Raw genomic sequence first — 12,504 nt, 5'->3', positions numbered from 1 at the left:
AATTACACTCCTGGCACAAAAAGTTCCCCCGTGTTTTACCTTCCACATGTAGTGCCACCGCCTAGCTTTAAGACATTACAAAATCAAAGTCCCTCAACTTTTGATCATTGATCATTTACGAAATGCGTTACGACCCTGATTGTCACAATGGCCATTCTTTAGATGTCGAAGCGACTCTATTATAAACTTAGAAACTACTTAAAGCCAAACATTATTGTACGTAACTCAAGCTGTTTTATTCTTTTAGAACTTTCCAATCGTCAGTCGTTCGATTATCAGAAATACATCCTGGTAATAATTAGATCGAGAGTGTCTCCCTATTCGTGAGTCGGAATTTGACATGCCTAGGCAGTCGGAATGATTTGAGGTCTGTAAAGTTTTGTTCATCATGATCATTTGTGTTATCAACGTGGAAATTGAAGTTACCGGCAATAATCAAATGACCCTTTGAAAGGATGACGTCTTCCATCAAAGGTGAAAAATCAGAGAGAAAATCCGACATTGGAGAGCGACAAACAAGTGAGACGTATCCCCGCTGCAGGCAAACCTGCTGTTGCCTCAACTAATTCAAATGTTCTGAAAACAGCTGTTTTGTGAACTGTGATTTTTAGGCTCGATTTAGCGATGATAGCAATACCACCTCCTCTACGATGTAGTCATTGAAATTAATGAATATTATATACCCTTCAAGTGTTAAAGTAAAACGAGCTTTCACTGCACCAGCCACTGCGTTAAACTAGGTTCCGTGACAATCAAAGTGTCAGTATGATTTTGCACGATATCACAGGCAACAGTAGGAATTTTTTCTCGATAGGCCAAGCATTCAATAATTTACAAGATAGGGGCGTTTAGTGAGAAAGAGTAAAATTCTTTTTACCTAAATAGGGATTTACAAGCTTGCAGAACTGGATGACTGATTGTCAACATGGCAGAGAATGTGGCGTTGAAAATTATCTTCTCCCTACAGTTCGTTTCTCTCTGGCTCATCTTTCACGAGTGTTTCGTCCGCTTGATGGCCCTTATAGCTGTAGCTCTGCGTGTCAGGGCTGTGTGTTACCGGCGTTATAAGGCCTCCTACCACAGCCCTGCTGACTGCCAAAGACAAAACCGCTGGTAGCGCCTCGGAAATAAGTTTCTCCGCCAAAAACAGCCGATTTAGAATCCAAAACTTACATTAATCTTCGTTTTCGAGCACATCCACCTCGCCTAGGTAAACGATGTGCTCAGCCGCGCTTGTAAACTTACGCAGAGCCCACTTTTCTCTCTAAATGTGAGGGAAGCGTTCGCATCCGCCGCCATTGTTAATCTCATTCAACCCATGAGCACTCGGGGGAAAACCAGCCATGCAAACAAAAGAGCATCGCGATATCGAACCTCGAAAGTCGACGTTCTGCGGAGAGTGCAACAAGAGAAAATTATTAAATATATATCAATTCTGAAGAGTGAAAAAGAAAAATATTTACAGGATAGAAAATGTTCATCTTAGATAGTAAATAGCTGAGCGGTGGTTAGAAATAATGTTAATTACAGACTGTTACATCGCGATGTTCTTTTGTTTGCAAGGCTGGTTTTCGCGTGAGTGCTCATGGGTTGAATGACACTCACAATGGCGGCGGATACGGACGCTTCCCTCGCATAGTTTCAGTTGAAGGTAACTTGTAAATAAACCTTACATTGTCAATTGCTATTGAAATTGCTCTCAGCAGGCCCCGCAGTGATGTTACAGAGTTTATTAGGGAATATTAAATTAAACTAACGCAATAAGATACCAACAAATGTAGAAAACACGGAGCAGAACACTATAGAACACTACCGTTTTTTCTCATCGAATTCATAGTAAAGTTTATGCAAAGTATCAACCTTGTAACATCATGCAAGCTCGAAGATTCATTTGCCATTCTACTCATTTGCCATTCTACCCAGAGCGTTCTCTAACATTTGCTGGCAGTTGTCCCAATATCAGAAAACTACTTACCCGCCAGCGTGAATCAAAATTTTATCCATTTATCGTAACCTGGGACACAACCACATGGAAAAGCAAAGACTTATTGAGGTCGTACGAACAAAAAGCGTAAAAGGTGGCAGATGTTGACTAATATTCACTGGGCTAAGAAGGCAAAGTAACTAGGTCATCAACACAATACTATCGTGAGATTGTTAACTTTGTGATGAAGATGAAACGACCGTATAATGGAGTAGGATTTTTAGATAGGTCGTCTAAATAAGCATGCAGCAAAATGCTGTGCCATTTCCTTGACCCCATCTGACCAGTAGTACATGTACCTAATAGATCATTTTTGTATACAATCGGTATATAAAGCAGATATGATGTGAAAAATGCTAGTACATGTACTAGCAGTTTTGAAAGTTGAGAGTTGTATTGATGTACGTGTGTTTGCTGAAAACAAAACCAGCGAATGGTACAAACTAAATCATAGAATGGCTGTATTTTACAAACTTGCCTTAGAAGGAACGGTCACATTTTACATTGCTAAGTTTATAACGGATGTAAAGTCTGAATGAGTTGTGTAAAGAAACTTCACAACAATACTGTCATGTATAGTGTATCAACTCCAAAATCAAATTTCTTACACACATATGCACTTATACCACCCTATTTTAATCATGTACATCTGTATCAATTAACCAACGGCTATTAGGGCACAGATATTACTTGTTTTATAACGGAAAGAAATTGTTCAAAGTTTTCTCATCGACTACCATGTATAGTAGATCAACCATGTATGATTTTCGGTGAAATTCCAAAACAAAATTTCTTGTACACATACGCACTTGTAATAACCCTATTCTTAACAAGCATCCAAATGTCTAGTAATGTACAGATATTCCAAGTTTGATATTTGGAAAACTTATTCATGGTTTCTCATGGAATCCCATGCATAGTGGCTCAATATTTTTGGTGAAATTCAAAAATCAAATTTCTTGTACAGATATGCACTTTTAACCATCCTATTCTACTTAAAGACCCTCTTTTTAGGGTCTATGTTCTAATCAAGCACATTTATATAAATTATCCAATGTCTGTAAATGTACAAATATTGCAAGTTTTATATTTGAAAGCATTGCTTATATTTATCTCATAGACTACCATGTACACGTATAGTGAATCAACATTTTCGATGAAATCCAAGGATCATATTTCCTGTACTCACATGCACTTTTAACCTCCCTCTTCAAGCAACGTACATTTCACATAAAGTATCAGACACATATACAAGTACTGATAAAGCTAAGGTTTGTACGGGAAAATTGTTTATAATAATAATATTATTAATAATAATAATAATAATAATAATAATAATAATTATTTTGCACTAAAGGACATCGGCCTGCATGCTTTCAGTCAGAAGAAAAATACATTTACAGTCAAAGATGTGCTATGTTATAGAGTGAGCACCACTTCATGATTTGAAAGTATAAAATAGAAATTTACCGACATTACGTGTAATTTTTAATTTATTTGTATTCATTTTGGTAGTGGTAGAATTAAGGGATATACTTTTTCTAAGCTTATTGTACACATGACATACCATCAAAAAGCGAAATTCATCCTCAATTGTTGCATTGCATAGGAACACACCCTTCGTTCTCTTGCACAACCGCTGTATCTCCCCTTTTAAATATTTAGTGTATAGGCTGATATGCAGACTGACGTCCGTCCAGTTTTGAAGATGGGTTTCATTGGGATGCGAAAAACAACTTTCCGTGCATAGTGAAGTTTTAGATAAGGAGTATGTTGAACGCCTACTATAATTACTAATAGGGTCATGTCAATTTTGCGTATCTATGTCTCTGCAGCGCTGTTGAAATGGGATAAAAACATGTCTTCATTCCCTATTCCCTGGTTAAACCAACACTCAGAAAAACTATACGAAAGAAGGATAGTTTTAGGACCAGCAGTTTTGACTATATGTTCTGCCATTTTATATCGTAAGTTATGTGCATGATAAATGTGCCTATCGGATTGTTAATATTTTGCCCAATAAACTCCCGTGTAGAAATGATTTGAAATGTATGGACGAAGCTCTACATCTTAGTTTCTAACAGTTGCCCAAAAATGGTGACCCTCCTCCAAGGCATGCATGAAATTTTATTACCCTCAAAATTGCTTGGGTGAAAAGTTGCGCTTGCGACCCACCCCCAAAAAAATCATCGACCTTCTTTCCCCTATAATCTGTGTTGTCCCTTAGCTTATTGTAACACATTTTATATTTGTACTGACAGCATTGCTATTGTTTAAAATTAAATTCAAGTGCAGAAAAGAATCAATTTGTCAACAATAGCAATAGCCATTAAACGTGTAAGGCTGCGTTCACAAATAACGGTTAGAGAGGGCTGGAGGAATCGCAATCGAAATCTTATTTTTTCAGAGCTCCTATAATTGAATAACTTGCACCTCTATTGAGAATGAAAACAGTTTCTGAGGGTGCAGGTGTGGTCTTATATCTTCATGATCATTTTTTTTCAGTCGGCCACAGTACAGGGGCTGTCGCCCCGTCCAAGTAACAAGCGCCTGTAGATGAAACAAGACGGAACGTGACAGATTTTCCAACACGTTGATTTATTAGTGCATTAAAGGTAAACAATTTCTAGCGAATGCATAAAGACTCCGATAACTATGGTGATTTCAGGTGTGTCACAGAGCGTATATACGGCGGAATGACCTTTGTGCAGAGTAATACTATTCACGCAATATGTACGAGCTTCCGGGTTCAGGGATTTTTTCGAGGACAACCGCAATGCTCCCAACCAGAATGTTTTTGTTATGGATTTCACTGCTTTTTTTCTGCATTACGATGCAAAATGTACTTTGTAAACTAACGGTCGATGCAACTAGTACTTCTTCTCTCAGTAACCCAACAGTGGTCATTGTAGGATCTGGCATCGGCGGGACATCGTGTGCGTACTATTTAAAGAAAATGGTACCCAACGCCAGCGCCATTATACTGGAGACAGACTCACGTATAGGTAAGTCAGAAAGCATGGAGATTAACTGTCCTATTAAACATATTTCTGCGTACATGGGTGCGTTGATTTTGTTTATATGCTTTGCTTACATTTTAGCGTTTTAGCGGTCCAAGGTCCCGTGTGGTTCGGTACACGCCGATGGCCGCTTTATCATGCAGTAGAAATAAAAACAAATCATGGCAAATGCTACTGTGTACTAGTGCTGCGCAATGTGGTGATTGAACTTGTAGGCCTACGTGGGTGTACAAAACGAAGACCGAAGATCGAAGACCAAAGACCGAAGATCGAAGACCGAAGACCCCTGAATTTAGATTAAAGGGACAATACACTCTAACCGGCAAGGACGGGTCGAACGTTATAGTATTTAGTACGCAGTAATTACGCTGTTTCAGACATAATACACGCCAAATTACTATCGCATCGGAGTCAAACTGAACACTCGGCTGTGCGACTTGATGATATAACAATGGCCGCTAACATTTCAAACACAATACACGAAGTTAAAGTGAAATTAAGCCAATACGGCGAAATATGGCCCTTAAATACCGGAGATATCACAGGTCTTTAATTTGTACTTTTGACTTTGACAGATACGGCAAATCGCTAGTATTGGTTTTGGATTGCGATTCTCAAATAAACGCAATTATTTTAGGTTTCAATGTTTCATATGGTCATTTTTGATAAAGTTGTGGATGAATAACTCCCTCCTTCACTAATTGAATCAATCCCAACTAAAAATGGACGATTATTACGAGAGATATAACAGGGTCTTCGTTTTGTACATTTGGACCTGAAAAATGCCCAAAATTAGTAGGTTATTTGTAAACTACTCCAAAAATATACATCCAAATTTTGTTTTTGGCACGGAATCGACTTCCACCCACTATTCTACACAAGTTAAACCAGTACTGACGAAATGTGGCCCTTAAATACCGGAGATATCGCGGGTCTTCGTTTTGTACTTTTGACGTTGACAGGTACGAAAGCATGATCTAGCATTAATTTCGGATTACGATTCTCAAATTCACTGAATTATTTGTGTTTTATTGGTTATGAGGCAATTTTTAATAAATTTACAAAAATAATGCATAAATGTATATCAAAGAGTTCAATAAATTATTATTAATAATAATTAACATACATACATACATACATACATACATACATACATACATACATACATACATACATACATACATACATACATACATACGTACATACAGAGACAGATAGATAGGTAGATAGATAGATAGATAGGTAGATAGATAGATAGACAGATAGATAGATAGATTGATATACGATTATATATATATATATATATATATATATATATATATATATATATATATATATATATTATATAATACAAGCTTAATGCACTTTGAAAGTTTATTTGATTAAAATAATATGAACTGTCAACTTTACTGTCAACCTTACATAGTCCTTTGTAATGGTAAAACATCAAATTTGTAGCAATAGAACTTCAGATAACTACAGTATTGTGATCGGTATTATCTTACGAAGGAAAACAATTGCTTAGAACAATTAAAGCGAGAGTCATCGGTTTATGATCCTGTTGAAACACTTTCAACACAAGGTACATGTGTACATGTTACTTAATAAGTAACAGCATGGGTAGTATGATAGACCCTAACTTGGTGATGTGCATTTTAATAGGCATCGTGGCATCGCAGTATAAGTAACTGTGATTCCCCGAAGAAATACTGGTATCTGACGACTTGAAACGCTACATAAATGTGAGAACTATCTGGAAATACGAACAGTCATTTTATGTTGTTCTTGCTACGCCATTTGCCATCTCCAACTAGCAGCAAACGTAATTGCTACAGTGAATCTTGGAACCAAGGTTCTAGTACAAGAAAAAGTCCCAATCGAACTAAGAATTCTCAAATAAATACTGAGAAAGAAACCACTATAAACTGTATACTGTTGGAAAGCCTATATATTTGAAAACCTACTGGACTAATTTCTTTGTCATTGTTTACACAGGGATCGCGACAGGAAATTTAATTAAAGCCACAGTAGCTGTAACTTTTGACCATACTTTTCGCCGATATCGTGACGGAAACCAAGTCAGATTCTATTGAAACCACAGCTATCTTCGACCAGCAAGCTCCACCCCAGACATGTCTTCCGTTCAATTATATATAGCCAGGCAATACGTTACTGCAAAATCTGCTCTGAGAATTGCGACCGTGACGAACAACTTGGTCAGCTTCGCCAAACATTTGTCGCCCTAAATTATAATCCTATTGCAGTTGATGAACAGATCAACCGGGCCAGCAATATCGATCGCAACGACCTCCTCCAATACAGGCAGAAGAAAGACTTAAACAGAATCCCACTGGTTGTAACTTACAGTACACAACTGAAGAAACTGAACAAAATAGTCAATGAACTCCACCCAATCATACGAGAGGACACACTACTCCGAGAAGTCTTCCCGGAAAAACCGATGTAGCGTATAGGCAGCCTCCTAACCTCAAACAACGCATTGTCACCAGTAAACTTCCTATGACCATCCAATCCCATGGAACAAAACCCTGTAATAAAGTAAGATGCAAACTGTGCCCTCTCATCAATACCGCCACCACTGTAGTCGGACCCAATCAGAAGAATTTCACAATCAAAGGATCATATAACTGTGACTCCAGTAACGTCATCTATGCTATCACCTGTATAAGATGTCCTTCCGCTGTATACATTGGCCAAACGGGACAGCCACTGCGGAAACGCATCAAAACAATCACAAGTTCGATATACAGAGCAACAAAACATATAAACCTGTTGCCGAACACTTTAACCTGGCCGGACATTCTATCAATGATTTCCGTGTGGCTGTACTTAGAAAGATTCGTAGTAAAAGCACCATCCGCAGAGAGACTGAAGAACTCAAAATCATACAATATTTCGACTGTGTCAAAGAAGGACTCAATCGAGATTACGGATTTTTAACACATTACAAATAACTATGTTGGCTGTATTTTGCCCCAGTTGTTCCAACCATTGTCCTCATTCAACAGTGTTTTTACACCTTTGCTCAAACTCTTTGTTTCACATTGACACCTCCTTTAGGCATTGTCCATTACCCACGATGCATTTGGCCTTTTGCTTCTTTGTCCATTCTGCAAGTACATCTGATGAAGGAGACTGTTGTCTCCGAAAGCTTATGTCATACTAAAAAAGTGATCTACAGTGTGCTACCCTCAACAATATTCACAAGATATTGAAACCACACTAAATGTCGATTAGAGAGGATATAATTATAGCCAAGCACACTAAGTAGACTGCATTGAATTTCGTTTGTCAACATTGTTGAATTTCAGTCCGTTCAAAAATTCATTTTGACTACATTCTTCATCACAAGAAATTGACACACGTTGTGCACGGAGTCAGTTAGAAGGTGATTCTCTATTATTCAGTGTGATTTATGTATGTGAAAAGGACGTGATGTTTAACAAAAATAGTCAAATTATTTCCAAAAGTTATAGCTACTGTCACTTTAAATACGCTGCCAAAAATAAGTTTTCACTATTTCCTGTGTCAACACTGTAAGATTTCTCACTGAAATTTACATGATGGAAAGGTATTATATGCTTGAAAAGGTGTCTCAGATTTTTATGCGGGCCTTAAATCAATTTTTATGACGGAGTATTTATATTTAGCTGTTAAAATACTCTCTGTGTAAACTTTAAAACAAAAACAGATATAAACAGAAATCTAAGACGCACTTTTTGTTAAACACCCGAACATAATTGCTGTCACGTGATGACAACAAAATGGTCGTAACTTAGTTGCCAAATATCTAGGCTTTCCAACTGTATATAGTTCATAGCAGTTTCTTTCTCAGTATTTGTTACAGAAATCTTAGTTTGAAAGGGACTGTTCCATGTAGTGGAACATTCATTTACTGCATGAATTAAAGAATTATTAAAATCGACGAACTCCGTGGTGTGCAATAGTTAAAATGTTGCTTGCGGCAGAGTTTAACGCTTTTGGTAAAGAGGGATTGTTACACTGCAGTAAAGTCAATATAATGAAAAGTGACCATAGTCAAAAAACTACAGAACAACAAGCTGTAACATATCGATGTTTCAGTCTAAAGATTACCAAATTTTCATTTTGCATGCGAGCGAAATAATCATTTTACACCATCATTGACAATATTAGCATGAGATATACAGCGAAAACGGAGTCAGCGTGACTCTCTGTTGTGTCGGGCAACAAATAAACGCAGCCACAGACGTTTTTTCAGACAGAACACCAAACTAACGTCATCGAAGGCACACCGCCTATTCAATAAATCCCACAAATCAAACAAAAGATTCAATTTGTATTCTTATTGTTACAAAATGTTCTTCATGGCGAGTTGAGAATAAAACCAAAAATACGGTAAATTGTGTACAGAAAGAGCTTGAACGGCGCGGTATCACGTTTCCTGCGTCTGCATCTACGCAAACTTCAATCGAGGTGGTAGCTTCAGCGAAACGGGGAAAGCATCAACCGAACAAACATCGCATCAAGTGGCTCAATATAGATTGCTGCCATCGAAATGCCAGTATTATACACCTTATCTATATTATTCGATGCCACCTTCATCACCGTACGTCTATTACAAACGTCCAGACGAAATTCCGACGACAGCGAGCACACCGTCGACTATTTGACCGACACCTCTACCCTCCCAGCGACTATCCGTACTAGGGTCGGGTCCGTAGTGTGTTTTTCCATTGACGCTATCCGCTTTTAGCGTCAGCTAAAGACGGAAAACCCTTGCTTCAGTTTGTGAGTTGGATAAAATCATCGATAATATTGAAATTTAGATTTTTTCAATTTTTTTGTTCAAGACATGGATATATTTGTCTTACACATCCATGACGAAATCAACACGTTCAAAAAAGTAAGTCTGGTAACGCTAGCACACCTTTTCATAGAAAAGATTTCATGATATTGCCACATCGTCTGTGTGTCTTGTCTGTAAAAAAAGTCAGTGGCTGCGTTTATTTTGTCGCTCGGCACAAGAGAGTGTCCTCGCTGACTCCGTTTTCGCTGTAAGTAGGCCGCGGTTCATTGGTCACGCAACTTTAAAAGAACCCACTTTCTCATTGCAAAGAACAACCATCATCGGAGAAAGAGGTGAAAGTTGTGTAATAGCCACAACATTGCCAATGAAGGCCAAAATTTGTGTATACTACAGCAACGTGTAATTTGAAAAACAACATTGCACAACTAAAGACGAGTAAATCAAAAGCAATGTCCTTTCATGTCTATCATAACACAAAGCAACGTTTGTCGTATTATAAAACTGTTCTATAGGTTTCTATCAATGCCAAAAAAGACCCAACGAAATGATAACTGCAATCAGACTTTGCCAAGGAAATTTAGATAGGTAAAGACCACCGTATTTGTTTTCGTAGATTTTGGTAACACCAGCTTTTAAGAGTTAAATGTACTCGACAAATGTTATCAATTATTCGAGTACACATTCGGACTGATTTGACCTTAGAAAGTGACAGCTTTCAAGCCAAATAAAAAACATATCTCCGCGCGTAGGTTTATTGTTGCGACAGAAAAGTGATTTCAGCCTCGGAGAAGTGCAATCAAATTTTCAAGAATGTTGACAGAGCTTCTCAATCCGCAAGTTTAAAGCCCAATGAGCTGTCACTTTTAGTATTAAATTTCCCACAATCAAATGTCCCAGTTTTGTCTCTCATCCTTTTAATCATCTCCATCAAGCCATATCAACTGCATTTGCATCCATTGTCACCTCTTGGCAATGCATACAACGTAGTTTGTATACACTTGCCATGGAGGCTGAATAAACGGGTGCGGCACTAGTTTAATATTTTAGTTGTTCAAATTTCAAGATAGAGTCACAATCACGGTTGAAAATACGTACATGCATACCCACCAGTGTTTATATGGACCTATGTACGTTTGGAAGTAAAATCATGAAAATAATGCCAAAAATGCAGCTTATAGAGCTTTAATCATGAAATTGCTTCGCTTTGCTTTATGACAAATGTAGCAAAAACTATTTTTTCGAAGTTTCTTCACATCAGACTCTTGAGTAAATAATGGTATATATGAACAGATTTTGCTAGCTCAGCTCTTTTAGAAATGCATACGAAAATCGTAATTTCAACAGTTGCCTTGTAGCATATGATCGTTAAACAACATAGTGACATTTAAGCATTTTGAACAACGATTTAAAAAAAAAATAAATGCGCTATCAAAGCGTTTATGACATCTCTAAAATCATGGAGCTATACCTTCGAATGAATCGAATTACAGTAAAATCTGAACTTTGGCCAGTCAAGGGACCATCTCTCACAGGCTTCATTGACAGGTCATTCGTAGGAAACACCCCATTCAAACTAACGATGCTCTGACAAATACTGAGATACGAGCCCTTTAAACTATAGATTGTTGGAAAAACCTACTAAGAGCTGATTCAAGATAGTTCCTACTTGTAATTGTCAGGGAATTATTAGTTTGAAAGGGGCTGCTTTCAAAAGCAAAACGCCACTATACACACGTTTTCAAATAACGCGTCGGCCATTTACACAAGTTTAACTGTAAAAAGAAAACATTTTGATATCGATTTTCCTATAGATCGATAAGCAAATACTCGGCTTATCAAACCCTTCTATCGCAAAAGACATATTAATGATTAGGTAATAGAAGGAAATATGTTGTGTAAGTTTCAATCGATGGTCGAAAAAATAGTGCATGTTCAGGAATGGGCCCTTGAAATGTTATAACTTAAAGGTCCAATGTTTAAAAAATTAACAAATTATGAGTTGTTCTGATGACGTACGTTCAGAATAAAATATAGCTTAAACGATGATTTCTTGTTATCGCTGATAACAAATGCCAAATTGATACGTGTTGAGACTGAGTAAAATAGTACGTTTTACATTGTAGTGCGAAACAATATACCTTTATCTATGAGATGATTATCTACGTTCAATATTGAAGCTTACAAACACTTGCTTAGTCACTGAACTTTTTAGTCCCCGCAGACGAAGTGCGGCGGAGACTTATAGATTGGGTCCCGTCCGTCCGTCCACAGCCGTTTCTCAGACACTGCTGAACCAATTTTGTTCAAACTTGGCACAAAGGCATAGCACTATGACCTACAGATGCACATCGATTTATTTTGCGATACGATTCAATATGGCTGCAAGGTGGCCATATTTTTGTGATTTTTCATGTCTTTGAACCATAACTCAAACATCCTTGAACCGATTTTGTTCAAACTTGGCACAAAGGCATAACTATGGGGGCCCGTTCTGGTCAAAATTATGTTTTATAAATTTTAGTATGTTAGAATTAATTTTATGTAGACTGGAATTAATTTACTAGCACCTCGAATTAATTGTATCTTTCTTTTAATTAATTTTTATATGCTTTAATTAATTTTGTGTAGTCATACCGAATTAATTTTATGTGTTCCAATTAATTATTTTTGCTTATCTTTGCTGTAATTAA

The 12,504-nt window shown here is 37.3% G+C and overlaps 1 protein-coding gene across 1 annotated transcript in view; it reads left to right on the top strand.

Annotated features, from left to right (window-relative positions):
* The first annotated feature begins 4,742 nt into the window (after nucleotides 1–4,742).
* Nucleotides 4,743–12,504, top strand: part of LOC139149626 (prenylcysteine oxidase 1-like) — a 34,738-nt gene continuing 26,976 nt past the window's right edge. The window contains exon 1 of the mRNA XM_070721461.1: nucleotides 4,743–4,989. Within this exon, the coding sequence (XP_070577562.1) occupies nucleotides 4,761–4,989 (229 nt within the window). The 5' untranslated portion in view covers nucleotides 4,743–4,760. The remainder of the gene's footprint in view (nucleotides 4,990–12,504) is intronic.

This window comes from Ptychodera flava, chromosome 14 (assembly GCF_041260155.1).
Source record: "Ptychodera flava strain L36383 chromosome 14, AS_Pfla_20210202, whole genome shotgun sequence".
In the NCBI taxonomy this organism is placed as follows: Eukaryota; Metazoa; Hemichordata; class Enteropneusta; family Ptychoderidae; genus Ptychodera; species Ptychodera flava.
The sequence above is the reverse complement of the archived record's forward strand: the minus strand, read 5'-3'. Positions and strand labels throughout refer to the sequence as shown.